The sequence below is a fragment of the Crinia signifera genome, chromosome 8 (genome assembly GCF_055691185.1).
Source record: "Crinia signifera chromosome 8, ASM5569118v1, whole genome shotgun sequence".
NCBI classification, from domain to species: Eukaryota; Metazoa; Chordata; class Amphibia; order Anura; family Myobatrachidae; genus Crinia; species Crinia signifera.
The window spans coordinates 50,920,174-50,936,641 of NC_139224.1; the positions used below are offsets into that span (position 1 = coordinate 50,920,174).

General features: G+C 44.5%; 1 protein-coding gene across 1 annotated transcript in view; it reads right to left on the minus strand.

Annotated features, from left to right (window-relative positions):
* Positions 1 to 451: 451 nt before the first annotated feature.
* Positions 452 to 16,468, minus strand: part of IFT27 (intraflagellar transport 27) — a 53,228-nt gene continuing 37,211 nt past the window's right edge. The window contains exons 4-7 of the mRNA XM_083156348.1: positions 7,306 to 7,365; positions 4,521 to 4,638; positions 4,128 to 4,237; positions 452 to 896 (exon numbers count right to left, since the gene is read on the minus strand). Of these exons, the coding sequence (XP_083012474.1) occupies positions 798 to 896; positions 4,128 to 4,237; positions 4,521 to 4,638; positions 7,306 to 7,365 (387 nt within the window). The 3' untranslated portion in view covers positions 452 to 797. The remainder of the gene's footprint in view (positions 897 to 4,127; positions 4,238 to 4,520; positions 4,639 to 7,305; positions 7,366 to 16,468) is intronic.

The window sequence follows — 16,468 nt, forward strand, 5'->3', positions numbered from 1 at the left end:
TGTGACAAATACTAACTGATGTAAACGCGCTAATTGTCGCCAGATAGCCACCGCTCGTGTCCGCTTAACGCACCACATTCGCTTCCGCAGCATGGAATAGCCACACTGCGATAACGCCACTTAATGGGTCTCTATAAGCCACGTCAACGAAGTAGATGCATGAACATGGCGGCAGCACCGATCCAATCGCCACAGGAGTCGCATGTGGCGATTGGCTCGGCAACGATGAGCGTGACAACATCTGTACCTAGTGTTCGGCTACAAAGCACATCAGGTTTGGAAAATGCATATAAGTACAATCAAGAATCACCCTACTCCATAGATGGTGTGCGTACACAGTGGTATTACTATGACATGACAAGAAGGGTGGTCATCCAGATGACAATCCGGTATAATCCACAGATGTGATCTATGGCACTAGTGGAACTTGAAGAAACATAAGAAAACCACATTTTCAGTAAAAGATTTTATATATGAAGTTTCCAAAAATATAGCACGTGAACATTATACAGTCAATACGCCGTACAATTCTTTAATTCAATAAACAAATCTGAATAACACGTGTCCGTTAGAAGTAATAAAACATTTTCACAATATGAATAAACATGTTTTCATGTGCATTCATGAACTGTGTTATAGGATGCAGCCTGTCTACACAATGGTGGTGCACAATTATCTTTATGTCTGACATTCCACTACCATAGGTAGCAGCCTGCCTATATGATGGTGGTGCACAACTATCTTCATGACTGACATTCCACCACTACTGATCAAGTTTCCAGAGTGATATAATGGATTTAGAGCAGGCTTTTAAAGCTCTCCACTCGCTCCTGGTACATGTGATGGAATGACTTTGCCAGTGCTCGAAATGGTTGATCGAAGTTTTCCAGCTCCTTCTGCAATAAAATAGACCACTGTAAGTTTGATTGACAGCATTAAAACTGATGTTCAACTCAATCACATAACAATATAACAGGGCCAGCTCAACCGTTAGGCAGCTGCCTAGGGCGCCGGGATCTGAGGGGGCACCACAGAGTCTGCCTATCACAAAAGTATGGATGTCTCCAGGGAAGACATCTTTGTTGTACTTAATGCAGATGGTGAATGAGGAATGTCTAAGATGTCACCTCCACACTTTCACTTGAGGGTCTGGAAAGTGGATATTGATGGCAGTGTTGGGTTGCAAGGGGTGGGTCAGAAGATTTCCGTTTTGCCTAGGGTGCCAATAAACTTACACCAGCCCTGCAATATAACCATGTAGTTGGTATGCAGCAATAACCAGATCTAGATTTACACTTTTCTGGAAAGATCACAGAGATCAACCTTGTATGTTGTACCCATTGTAATGAGCATGGGGTCACTAGACGTGTTGTGTTCATTTAGGAACACAAGTAAAAAAGCCCACCAAAATGACGTTTCTACAATGTACTTTCACTTTGAGCTGTGACAGACTTTACTTTCACTTTGAGTGGTGACAGATTTTACTTTCACTTTGAGCGGTGACAGATTTTAGCGCACAAACTTTCCACCCCACTCTCTATCTGCTCCTACCTCCAATCACTGTATTCACATCTCTATCTCTCCATATCCAACAAGTTTGAAACGGATGAGTGTCCCTGCAAAAATTGCTTTCACTTTCAATTATTACATCTTTTAGCACACAAAGGAGTAATTTAGTCTGTTGAGGGGCCTCTAGTGGTCAGTGGCGGTTCGTAACCACATACAGGTGAGGAGTAGTAAGAAGTAATCTCAGGCATGATATGACCCTTGATATGGAATAATAGCTTTGCCCTTATCACATCACCCAGTAGTGCGTATGGAAAGATCAAAGAAAATCTTTTGTTAATGTAATCTGCTCTGCATGCACAAAGAGTGCACTAACTCAAGGAAAATCATGACGATGACTACAGGACTTATAATTCATCTCCTTTCTTCTATGCCCTCATGAGCTATCATACCAACTCCCATCTATTGTCACCCATTGATTGCAAGTGTCGTTATTGTCATTCAGTGCACATCTTGCACACACTTTTAAAAAGCCAAATCTAGTTTGTGGATATTTTATAAATGTTAATTTGATGGTTTTCTTAAAAATGTAATTTAGTAGATACACTCTGTAAATCTATAGCATTTACCACTACTGCAGCGTCAGGTATAGGCAGTCTTCGGCCTGTCATCTGGACCTATCTGCTTATCATAAGCACCATAGACGTGCCCACATTGAGTGTTAGGGGTGTACAGACACCCTCTAATGCTGTGCGCCCACCCTTATGAACACCTCCCTGCCGCTAGCAATACCAGTAATACCTTTTACCAAAGACGTTTGCTTTTTAGAACTGTATTCCATTTAAAGAAGCGCCAAATAATCAGTCATTCAATATAGTCATGTGTGTTTTGCATTGTTAACTGTGCTAGACCATTGTCATATCACTGCATACCTTATTTGCACGTACTGTTACACGGAGCAATTAGAAGATTAAGACTGACATAGGCAGGAGATTATGGTGTGGCTGAGAGACATTTTATATTGTAGTGACTGCCAATAGATGATGGTAGACATGTCTGATTGGCTGTGTTAGACATGCCCAATAGGTGGTGCTACACACACCCTTTTGACAGTGCACCCCATAATAAAATATGCTGCGCACGCCTATGATAAGCCTTACAGCATTTCTATTAGAGAGTATCTAATAAATCATACACAGGGAAGGGGGTTATATTTAAAAAATAATCAACCTTTTGGATCAATATTAACATTAGATGCATTAAACAAAAAATAACAGCCATAAAAAAAAACTACAAATAGTAAAATCTGGTTAATTTGTGAAAATATTTATTTTTCCTTAGATGATTGAACTAAACACAATTATGTATATAAATGTGTGCGAAAACATGTTGTGTTCTATACGTGTATATATGTGTGAGCTATAGGAAGCTGTCACCTGATCAAAGGCTCTCATAAACTGCAAGAGTAACCACAGGGCTTATTCATGTCCCTACGTATCTGTGGTTACAGTCACAAAGTATCGATGTCCAGTACTTTGCACAAGATGTTCTGTATGTTGTGCATGATGTTCAGTACTTTGTGCATGCCATGGACGCGTACAGCGCCTGTGCATGTCACTATGGCTGGAGATGCCAACTTATTGACAGCCTGCAGCAGTTTGGGGGCTGCTTCATGGCAAAGTCAGCAAGCACTTCAAAAATGGAGGCTTGAGGCAGGTCTTCATGTTATGGCCTCTAGGTGGAGCTGCGGCGGCCGGCCTGCATGACCTCATGGTCATGCTTATGGTGTTGCAGGTGAGCAGATGCTGCCTACAGGGACACAGCAGTGGATCACACGTTCATGCAGCAGGAGGTGTCCACTTATACCAGGCTCCTCCTGCTGCACTACTGTATCTGAGCACCGCTGCTGCTTCCAACCACATCTAAATGCGTGTGGATTATTAGATAGACAGTTAATAGGTCAACCACTATTGGTCAACACATGAGAAAGGTTGACATGCAGTAGGTCAACGTTGACAAAAGGTCGACATGCAATAGATTTCAATCTTTTGTCTGTGTCGACCTACTGAATGTTGACTTATTGATTGTCTACATAGACGCTGTAGATCAGGGATGGGGAACCTTCGGCCCTCCAGCTGTTGAACTGCACATCCCAGCATGCCCTGCTACAGTTTTGCTATTTGGCCATACTAAAACTGTTGCAGGGCATGCTGGGATGTGTAGTTCAACAACAGCTGGAGGGCCGAAGGTTCCCCATCCCTATTGAAGATCTATCAACCGGAACCAATCAGGCCCCGCATCTGAAATAAGGGAAAACAGATCAACACTGAAAAACACTTTAAAGAGAAGTCTAGACATATATACAGTAACTGTGTATGCCATCATAAATGTCCTGCTTCATAAGTTACTTAGTATTAACATATTCTAAAAACGGAGAATGACAATAACGTCAGATAATGCAGTCTGCAAACACAATAGTAATTGATGGAAAATAGGTGGATTTGGAGAGGTGACAAAGCTCCTCTCGGTATAGTAACGAGGTAAAGCAGTGTTTGGGATAGACAGCGGTCTTATACCTAAGGCAGCCAAGATTACGTTCTATTATCTTAGATTGTAATTACCGCCGATGTCTCAAAATACTCCAGTCCATGGCTTGCTGCCCACTCTTCAGCGTGCATCTTCTCCACCACTCTGCGGACTGGCAGGTCTGTCTTATTCCCCACCAGTACCCCTAACAGGGAATATGAAGACAAAGGGTAGAAGTATAGAAGAGATGGATCAGGACCAATGATTACAATGTGAAGAAATTGGGTGTTGCAAACATAACGGGAAACGAATGAGAGGAGACACACAAGGAAGGGTAGAAATACGCTGCAGAAGAGACTATAGCCAGAGGCACAAAACACATCTCAGAAGGATGACAGCAGATAAAACATAAATAAAACATAACAGATTGCTGTCAAATCATAGATAAAAAATCAGACAGGCTGAATAAGTAATAGATGGTCACCAACCGGGAAGGTGAGGGCTCGTGGTCTTAGATTTCACTCGTTGTAGCCACCTCGCACAGTTACTAAAAGAGGTCTCACTGGTGACATCAAACACCAAGCACAGAGCACCCGGCTGGTCCCACTGACAAAACAAAAGTGTTAAATGCCATTAGGCTAAGCCGTGGTGAATGCATCAGGTCACACTATGAGATAGAATCAGCACACAGTGATCACAAACATAACAGTAGGTTATCTATCTGCAAACCGTTGAATGTTATGGTTTTAAGGCCAATACACACTGGGCAACTTTGAGCTGAAAGCCGCTCGAAACAGAAAGTTTGAGCGGCTTTCAGCTCAAAGCCGCCTGGCGATGAGCGCTGCTGCGCACTACCGCATCATCGCCAGGAAAGCCGCTCCTCTGCTGGTATTACCAGCAGAGGAGCGGCTTTGAGGACGGCTTTGCATAGCTCTGCGCTATGCAAAGCCGTCCACCCTCCGCTGACTGCGCAGGGGGAAAGCCACTCAGTGTGTATAGCAATCATCGCTGTCCATACACGCTGGGCATAATCGCCCAGTGTGTATGGACCTTCCACATCTAAGAAGTTGGATTGTGTGAATATTTAACTTCACCAAGGTAAAGCAGGAAGCGTTAGCGATGAGATATAGGATGTTATTTGCCAAAAGGTGGGAGTAAAAACTCCACTCTCCAGCCATTCCATCACATCCACAGTGCATCTACCTAGTGCTGATGAGCTGTCTTTCCTTCCAGCCGGAAGATGTCCTGTGCAGCTTGGAGCCAACAGCCACCGCAGCCAAAACTGAATGGAGCGGTCATACCTTGCCCGGCGTATCTGCATAACATACATTTCCCAGCGTATCTTAAGGATAATGATGGCAGCATATTGCCCCTATTATTTAGCACACAGGTGGACAGTAATATATGGGGTAGAAGCTGTATCAGTGCACATAACGTGCTGATAACACTTATACCTCATAATGGGCCAGATCTACTAAGCTTGAATAAAATGGAGAGTGATAAACCACCAGCCAATCAGCTTCTAACTGTCATGTTACAGGATGTGTTTGCAAAATGACAGGTACTGCAGGAGCTGATTGGCCGGGGTGTTATCACTCTCCATTTTATCACTTTTCGAGGCTTAGAACATCTCGGCCAATTGCAGATAATGCATTTACCCCAGAGAGACATTGAATTTGATGGTAGATAAGACTCACTTGGCCTAGCTAGTCTGCCCTGAACACATGTACACACACCTGGGTTAAATATTTTGTCTGGAGCCAATTAACATACCAGTATATTTTTATATTGTAGGAGGAAACCAAAGTACCCATAGGAACCCCATGAAAGAGACTATTGAAACTCTACACAGAGAGCCATGACCTTAGCACTGTGAGGAAGGAGAGGTAAGCATCACACCATCCATACTGCAATACACAATATAGAGGAAAGGCTAGAAGCCCCTCTTGCCTCCCAAATCCCTCTGCTAGCATGTAAGGGGATGTGTACGAGAACACATCCCCTTGCATGCCACCACCCGGATGAAAAATCCAAATAAAAAATTTGTTCATTGAATAACCGACTTTTATCCTAGACGGAGATGGCCGAAAAACCGTCAGCCACGCAGGCAACGTTCCCAGAGAAATGCTCAGGGTTTTTTTGGGGACGCCCATAAAACATTGTCCGTTCCCATGCTACCACCCCCTGCCTGCCTCCGTACCCCCCCTGTCAGGAAGCGAACGGCTCGGCAAGTGTGTATCGGCCCCTAAACGCCTTCTCAATGGCAAATGGCAAGGCGACTGAAGATATCTTGTAGCTCTAGGACAGGCATATCCAAACTATGGCCCTCCAGCTGTTGTGAAACTACACATCCCAGCATGCTTTGCAATAGTTTTAGCATTCCCTAATAGCAAAACTGTGGTAAGGCATGATGGGACTTGTAGTTGGACAACAGCTGGAGGGCCATCGTTTGGACATGTCTGCTCTAGGAGATATAGAAAAAGTTTATAATCCTTCTGATGCTGGATTGTCATCCAAGGAGAAATGTTACTTTGTTCCGATATATTTTTTTTCAAATAGCTTAATATTTGAATTAATTCAGGTTCATCTAATTTAGGAATTAGTATGGTTTTACTCATAGTTGCCTACCCTCCTGCATTCTGCAGGAGACTCCCTATAATAGCAGCAATCTCCCTCTCTCCCTCATTAGTCTACCAATCTCCCTTATGTCACCTAGCCCACATTACACTGTTACATTGGGGAAAAAAAGGAATGAGAGATAGATACATTTACATTGAATCATCAGCACCATTTCCCAGCAATCTACCAAGTACAGTAGCTCTTACTAACTGCTTTGGGGCTCATCTACATTTATACATAAGTAATTTTACAAGTTTCCTCTCAGATGTAGCAGTGCACACCCATGCTTCTAGTTGCCATGTTCACAATCTCTCCATATATGGAACTAGACACACCCTTTGGGTGGAGCATGACATGCCCCTTCAATGGGGTGCTGGGCAAAATTCTATTACCAACTATAATCTCACTGAAACTAGTTTCCAAAAGTAGGCAAGTATGGTTTTGCTAAAAGTATCAGTATGTTTTATAAGATGTTTTGGCCATTATCATAATTGGCCTACATAGTGCATTTATTCACTGTTTTTAGACAAAATCAAGCATTTTAGTACTGTTACATCTTAAATTCTGACCCTGTATAGTGTTCTCGACTGTTTTCATGTCACTTTGCAAATCTGCCAATAAGATGTTGTCTAATTAAAAGGAAAAGAGACTTACCAATATCTCTGTCATCTCATAAAACATTGCCTTCCCAGGAGAGTCACACAGAAAGAGTTCCTAGAATCAGGCAATACAACGTGAGACAATTAGATAAGAGTGGGCTGAAAGCTAATGCAGTAATAGTTTTGTTTTTAAGCTCTTTGCTACTTAGCTATTTTGTTAGTGTTTTTGAACATTAGAAATGGAGATAGAATCAGAGACTCCCCATTTATTGCCAAGCCTCTGGCAGGTAGATCACATGCTTCCATGACAATTTTGTATACGGGTCCGAACTGGTTGCAACCCAACTGATACTGCACACATGACCAGTCCTGGAGATGACATCATCCGGGTTATCCCTATTCCCTTAATACCCCTTTTCCATTGTCGCTGAAAACCTGTGTTACTGCTGTGATCACCCTTTTCCACTGAGCCATTCCTGGGTTAACTCAGGGTCCAGTGACATGGGAGTCCAACCCAGCTAGCTTGGTAAGAGTGCCGGCGCTAGGTGTTGATCTCATCTCCTAGTGCCGGCACTGGTCACTTGTGCGGTAATGTCACTGACCCGACAATGGGATACGGTCACTAGGTCGACAAGCATTAGTTCGACGTGCATGAAGGTCAACATGACTGAATGTCGACATGCATGAATGTCGACATGGGTTAGGTTGACATGGACATTAGGGTGACACAAGCAGTAGGTTCACATGGGAAAGGTCAGCAATCAAAAGGTGTGTGGTTTAAAAAAAAAATGTAAGCCGACATGTGCTGACAGGCGGTATTTCATGCCCTACCAGCCACTAGGGTGTGGTTGGAGAATAAAGTAATGTGCTGAGCATAGCAAGGCCCCGTGCCCGAAGCATAGCAAGTGCAGCGGTCACTTTTCTAGTGTCTGTGTCAATATTCAGGGAAAAAAAGTGAAAAACCCCATGTCGACCTAATGCTTGTGTCAACCTAACCCCATACTTGCCTACATTTAAAGTGGAGAACACCGGAGAGGAGACTGTCAGCAGCACTTTTGGGGGTGGGGCCTGATGTAGACATCATCAAGCCCCGACCCTAGTTATGAAAATCCTGCAATTTGCGGGTCTACGAGGAGGGGGTGGGGGCTAAATGGGCCTGATTTGCATATTTAGACCCCCCCCGACAAAAAACGCAAATTGTGGTAAGTTTAATGCTGCCGCCGGGGAGCCTGGAGGGGGACTTAATTTTCGGGAGCCTCCCGGCCATTCTGGGAGGGTAGGCAACCCTGCCTAATCCATTGCGACCTTCAGTCATATGGACCTTCATGCATGTCGACCTTCAGTCATATGGACCTTCATGCATGTCGACCTTCAGTCATATGGACCTTCATGCATGTCGACCTTCAGTCATATGGACCTTCATGCATGTCGACCTTCAGTCATATGGACCTTCATGCATGTCGACCTTCAGTGGGCAACCAAATGCTTTTGTCCAGCCACCATTCTGAAAGGGATATCAGCCAGGTTTTACCCAGGTTAGACCTGTATACTAAATTCCAGTTACAACCCGGCATTTCAATTTAAAAGGGGTATGAACCTTAGTTACCTACCCTCCTGCATTCCGCAGGAGACTCCCTGAAATAGCAGCAATCTCCCTCTCTCCCTCATTAGTCTAGCAATCTCCCTCATTTCACCTAGCCCACATTACACTGTTATATTTTTTTTTTTTGGGGGGGGGGGGGGGGGGGAAGGAATGAGAGATAGATACATTTACATTAAATCATCAGAACCATTTCCCAGCACTTTACCAAGTATAGTAGCTCTTACTAACTGCTCTGGGGCTTGTCTATTTGGATATGTCATTTAAAAAAATTCCTCTCAGATGTAGCAGTACACACCCACGCTTCTAGGTGCCACAATCACAATCTCTTTTCCCAGTCTCTCCATACATGAAACTAGTCACGACCTTTGGGTGGAGCATGACACGCCCGCTTTGCAAAATTCTATAACTATTACCAACTATAATCTCCCTGAAACTAGTTTTCAAAAGTAGGCAAGTATGGTATGAACTGCTCCAGGGTTATCACGGCAATAACCCGAGATATGAAGAGCCAACACCAATAAATCCACCCAGACAGCTTATTTTCATCTTAGCACCTAGACAAACACACCCAGCTGCAGGGTGTAATTGTTCCTTATGCATACCGATATTTATACAGCATTTTCATGTAACTCTCGCTTTCAAACTTCTGTACGCATATTCCAGCATTCGATAAATATTAATTCATTGTGGCATTTTTTCCATAAGATATATACTTATAGCGGGTTTGTATGGAAATGCCAGTAAATGGTGGATCTCCCAGGATCAACTGATTAGCTGCATTTGTCTTGAACAGCTAATGAATTTAACTTGTCCTGAATCTGCTGATAAATTGACTTGTTTCCTGAGTGTTAAGGATTAGCTGTCCTGCTCCGGAACCCAACACTCGCCACATTTAGGAATGATTTATTCTACATTTCTGTTAGGAAGCTAGGATCTCATATGCCTATGATTTATGTAAATGTAAGCCAGGGTTGCCAACCCTCCCGGATTCTGGGGGACCCCCCCCCCCCCCCCTGCCCCTGACTGCTGCGTTTAAATTACCTTATGTCTGCAGATCTCCGGGGAGGGGGTGGGGCTAAAGCTTCATAATCTCGTCATTTAGCCCCGCCCCCTCCACGGAGATAGGCAAACTAAGTAACTTTCCTTCATGGGGGCAGGGCTTAATGATGTCAAGTTTAAGCCCTGCCCCCTGAGCTCCTGCTGAAAGTCTCCTCTCCGGACTTCTCCCAAAGAGGAGCTTTTAAAAGTTGGCAACCCTGATGTAAGCAAGTGTACTAATAACAGTGTTTTATATGCATACATTTACATATTATACACACACACATATACATACACACATGAACATACCATGCCCTCCTACATGCCCACTTCCATTAGCTACAAAATGTTCTGATCCTGGACTTCCCACTTAATATAAGAAGATTGGAGCAATCTGCAATATTTTTTATTTGACAGTGTATACAGGGCGGCTAAAGGCGGATCGGGCCAAGAAATTGGCCCAAATCACATGTGTTTGACATCCCCTCCGCGATCCCGTGCACATCAGGTCAAACCCTGGAGATTGAACGTCCTGCACATAAAATCTATCGTATCAGCGGCACAGCACAGGTGCTTTTTGAAACACCACTGGCATAAAACTATGTACAGGTACATCGGGCGGGCCTGACAGAGGTGACTGGTGGGGCGGGCAGCGGCGGGTGCCGGGCTGTTCTGAGCACCCGGAGGGGTAGGGGAGCCTCAGTGGGTACCGAGCAGCAACGGGTGCCGGGCTGCAGGTAAAAAAGTAAAAAAAGATAGGCCTCTTGAATTTAGTTTATTTTTTTAATTCTGCTGCCCGGGACACTCCACTGCCGCCAAGCCGCTCACCATTTTTTTTTTAAAATCTCCTGCCCTCGCAGCTCCCTGGGATTTATTGCATGTAAAAATGACACATCAAGTACCAAATCGTAAGTGAGCCTCCTGGGGAGCTCGGGGGAAATTGGGATCAACTTGTCTTTAGGACAAGTCATACTAGTGTATGGGGGCCTTAAGAGCAAACCTGGTAGTCAAGACCACTTTTCTTTGGTTCCGAATGTCGAGACAGTAGACATGGACATTGTATCGGTGCACCGCGTTCCCTCCCATGGCTCACTGCGCTGGCTATGCTTGGCACACTATTCTATTCTTCCTTCACGCCCTTGTGAATGGTAGAGCATGAAATACCGCTGGCACATCCCAAAATCTCATGGCGACCTTTTGACAGTATACCTTCCGAATGCTTTTGTCGACCTAATGACCCTGTCAACCTAATCCTATGTTGACCGTCTTTGGTTGACCCAATGCATGTCGATCTTAGGTGTATGTAGACCTAAAGACCGTATACCAGGGTAGCCATGTCCCAAGGATGCCTTTTGTCGACGCTATGTTCCACCCGTCAGAGCCATATTACACTGACATCGCCAGCTCTCCCTCTTGTGCAGCAGAAAAAAACGTACTCGTGTATTATCACGGCGCCCCCGATATTAAGTCGCACGATTTTTCATTGCATCGCATGCCATACACCCGATGCACAGCGATGCGATTTAAGCCCCCTATACGATTTTAAATTGTATAAGCACCCTAATGGGTGCTTACAATGTTAAATGCACCCCTATTATCAACGGCAAACAAAGCGTGGCGAGTAAAGCGAGCCCGCAAAGGGCGGCGGTACGCATCATATACCCCCACTATCCTTGTCGGCATGGCGTTGATTTTATATAGTGTGGCGAGCCCCACGAGGGGACGCATAATACTTGTGAAGTAATGCGCGTGCGCTCACCATGCTTCGGGCTCGGTATATTAATTCAACTCCATGCCGACGTGGATAGTGGGGGTATGAAAAGGTCGGAGGACGCGTACCGCCGCCCCTCGCGGGCTCGCTGCGCACACCATGCTTCAGGTTCACGTTCATAGTGGGGGTGGTGTGGGGGTGCATTTAACATTGTAAGCCCCCATTAGGGTGCTTATACAATTTATAATCGCATTGCATTGTATGCCATATACAATGCCATACAATTTTAACATTGTATGACATCGGGGGACATCGCGGAACATCGCATCGCATGCCTTATGGTCTGCGATGCGATGGGCGCCGTGATAATACACAAGTACCAAAAAAAAAACTAGGTAGCGAGAATGTGAGCAGACAGTGACCTTTCCCTTCTACATATGAACAAAATATAAACAAACAAAATAGACTATATTCCAAAATAGGTCATTTACCAAGAGCCCATTTTTTAGTTCCATTCTGTTTTCGATAACGCGCATATGGGTCTAAATGTGTTTTCACCCTTAATAAAACCAAAATCCGACTGATAATGTACTAAAAATCATCAAAATGATACAGACGCATTCCTATTGGCAAAATCGTCACATGCACTGGTATTAGCACTACACTTTTTAACCTCTAGCTCCTGCTTCTTTCTTATTAACATACTTTTATAGCGTAGTTTTTCACTTGTGTGCTGCCCTGGGGTGACTGGCTTATGCTGGCCTTTTTGGGGTTCCACGCACCAGATTCAAACATAGTATTAGGGACCCACCAGAAATGAGGTCACCGTGAAGGCAAATATTTCTTGGCCAATGAATATACCAAGAACCTCTATTATTGATTGATTTTGATTAATAATATGGAGTGTGCATCTGCACCACGTGTTTTTTTTTTATTACTCACAAACACCTTCATTCCAGGGCTAATTTGCATAACCATAATTTGTTTTAAGCATTGCTGTGCCTTTATAAGCCATGATTTATGCAGCCAGAACGCCCCACATACTTATTTCCCATGTTTTTTTTCCTATCATATTTAGGTTTCAGACAATTCCAAATGAGAAAAAAAAAATAGAACGTCTTCTGATGGTTCTATTAAAATTATGATTTTTGGAACCATCGTGGTTCTATTTTGAAATGGGCCATTAGTAAATGAGATGCTCCTATTCTTGTCTATGGGAAAGTATTTGTCACGATCCGGGTATTAAAGCAAACCCTCTTACCGGCTAAGTGCCTGCACAGGCTCAGCTTGCGTTACAAGTCCTGATACAGCCGGCATCCTGAGCGCAGTGCGCCTCCGTGTCGGTCAGTGTGTTTACAAACACACTTTCCCGCCTTAGCCAGACATGGTGGCTGCCATGATGTTGTCAGTCACATGTCTGGTTCATCCAATCCGGCAATGAGTTGATCTCCCAGGTTACCTGCCCGGCCAATCCAGGCCAAGCCATGGGTATAAGTATCCTGGGAGCTCTCATCTCATTGCTAGTGCTTCATTTGTCATCCTGCTATGCAAGTGTTTGTCTGCTGGTATTCTCTCCCTGCTGCAGTGTTCCATCCAGGTGCTCCAGGTTGCTGTGTCTACCCAGGCCTACCATCGCCTGTGTTCCATCTGGGCTCATCATCGCCTGTGTTCCATCCAGGATCACCATTGCCTGTGATATCGGGGACACCATCGCCTGTGATATCGGGGTCACCATCACCTGTGTCCAAGCCGGGTCTCCTATCCTGTGCCATCCAGGTCCCCTGTGACATCACCTGTGATTCCACCTGCCACATATCCATTTACCAGCTTCAGCCTAGTTTCGATGTTCTACCATCGATCCTGACTGATACTCCGGTTATCCTCCGCTGTCTCCATCCGTTCCATCCGGATTCCACAGCCTTCATCACCGCCGCATTCCTGGTCCGATACTCTGGACACCACACTCCATCCGATGTTCCACCATCGAATCCATATCGGTGCAAGTAGTTCTGTTTCACCTTATCAGTGACTGTCATTTACCATTCCATCTGGTTACCAACTGCTTGTACCATCTTCCTTCAATAAACCTGTTTTACCTGCTGCCTGATTCTTACTCTGGGTGCACTGTCGTGCTCATATGCACAAGGGTCGCCTACAGCCTGCCCGGTTCCAGTACCGATCTAGACCCCCACCAGAGGTCTTTAGACCAATATAGACACAAAGATCTGTAACGAACGACACATCGTTAACGACCATCGTTTACTATCTCCCTTGAAGGGGAAAGTGAACGACCAGTTAAATTCAAAAGAACGATGCTGGACGATGGGTGATGGACGATGAGCGATGTTCAACGATCTGTGGTCGTTGAAGTCCTAATTTTCTATCTGTCAATCATAGAAATGTCCAAAACAATGGGCAGGAATGTGGGCTGGATATGTACAGTGTATAAATAGGCTCAGCCATTTTCAAATCTCTGCATTTGATGCTCTGTGCTAGTTCTGTCAGGATTTATACCCGCTGAATGCTCCCGCAGTGCTATCTTTGTTGTGCTTTGAATCTTTCTGCGATGGTTCCTTATCGTTTCAAAGTGATGACAGCGTATGTTGGAGTCGCCTTGTTAGCGGCCACGGAGAGATCGCAGAGACGGAAAAGGTTTCGTTCGTGCTGGTCAAAGAAGTGGCTCCAGAAGAGGGATTCGCTCTCTTACATGGTGCTGCTTTCTGAGATACACAGAGTGTATGTGTAGAATGCCCAGATGATTTCTGAAATTTTCTCCGCATGGATGATGCCACGTTCACGGAGTTGTTGGGACTGGTGAGGCCCCACATCCAGAAGCAGGATACGTGGATGCGCAAGGCAATTCCTGCTGAGGAGAGGCTGATCGCCACTCTGCGATTCCTGGCGACCGGCAGGTCCTTGCAGGATATGAAGTTCGGAGCGGTCATTTCACCACAGGCTTTAGGGCTCATTATACCAGAGACCTGCAAGGCTATTTACACTGTCCTTCGTGAGCAGTACTTCAAGGTAAAAACAATTTACTTATTTTGTATGTTTTGACCCTTGAATGTGATATGCTGCACCCCCTTTTGTTTGCTGATGTGCACTATTGTTAATTCATTTTTTTGAAGTTACTGCATACGTTATGGATCACTGCTGCAGCACTGTCTGTTTTCCCTCCAAATGTGAAAAGTGTTTTCCCTCCATCTGGTTATTGCCACATTGATTCAATAGTTTTATTTTCCAAAGTCTCTGTTTTGTACAACCCCCAAATAGATGATTTCTTCCAACACCTTTTAATGCTTTCATTTTTTGCATGTTTTAACTGCAATGTTATTCAACTGTGTTTGTAGCCTGCCTGATGTGGTTTATAGTGCATTTACCTGGTGCAACTGTGTTTAGCGTGCCAGATGTGGTTTATAGTGCATTTACCTGGTGTAACTGTGTTTGTAGCCTGCCTGATGTGGTTTATAGTGCATTCACCTGGTGCAACTGTGTTTAGCGTGCCAGATGTGGTTTATAGTGCATTTACCTGGTGCAACTGTGTTTGTAGCCTGCCTGATGTGGTTTATAGTGCATTTACCTGGTGCAACTGTGTTTGTAGCCTGCCTGATGTGGTTTATAGTGCATTTACCTGGTGCAACTGTGTTTAGCGTGCCAGATGTGGTTTATAGTGCATTTACCTGGTGCAACTGTGTTTAGCGTGCCAGATGTGGTTTATAGTGCATTTACCTGGTGCAACTGTGTTTAGCGTGCCAGATGTGGTTTATAGCGCATTTACCTGGTGCAACTGTGTTTAGCGTGCCAGATGTGGTTTATAGTGCATTTACCTGGTGCAACTGTGTTTGTAGCATGCCAGATGTGGTTTATAGTGCATTTACCTGGTGCTACTGTGTTTAGCGTGCCAGATGTGGTTTATAGGGCATTTACCTGGTGCAACTGTGTTTATCATGCCAGATGTGGTTTATAGTGCATTTACCTGGTGCAACTGTGTTTAGCGTGCCAGATGTGGTTTATAGTGCATTTACCTGGTGCAACTGTGTTTAGCATGCCAGATGTGGTTTATAGTGCATTTACCTGGTGCAACTGTGTTTAGCGTGCCAGATGTGGTTTATAGTGCATTTACCTGGTGCAACTGTGTTTAGCGTGCCAGATGTGGTTTATAGCGCATTTACCTGGTGCAACTGTGTTTAGCGTGCCAGATGTGGTTTATAGTGCATTTACCTGGTGCTACTGTGTTTAGCGTGCCAGATGTGGTTTATAATGCATTTACCTGGTGCAACTGTGTTTGTAGCCTGCCTGATGTGGTTTATAGTGCATTTACCTGGTGCAACTGTGTTTATCGTGCCAGATGTGGTTTATAGTGCATTTACCTGGTGCTACTGTGTTTGTAGCCTGCCTGATGTGGTTTATAGTGCATTTACCTGGTGCAACTGTGTTTAGCGTGCCAGATGTGGTTTATAGTGCATTTACCTGGTGCAACTGTGTTTAGCATGCCAGATGTGGTTTATAGTGCATTTACCTGGTGCAACTGTGTTTAGCATGCCAGATGTGGTTTATAGTGCATTTACCTGGTGCTACTGTGTTTAGCGTGCCAGATGTGGTTTATAATGCATTTACCTGGTGCAACTGTGTTTGTAGCCTGCCTGATGTGGTTTATAGTGCATTTACCTGGTGCAACTGTGTTTATCGTGCCAGATGTGGTTTATAGTGCATTTACCTGGTGCTACTGTGTTTGTAGCCTGCCTGATGTGGTTTATAGTGCATTTACCTGGTGCAACTGTGTTTAGCGTGCCAGATGTGGTTTATAGTGCATTTACCTGGTGCAACTGTGTTTAGCATGCCAGATGTGGTTTATAGTGCATTTAC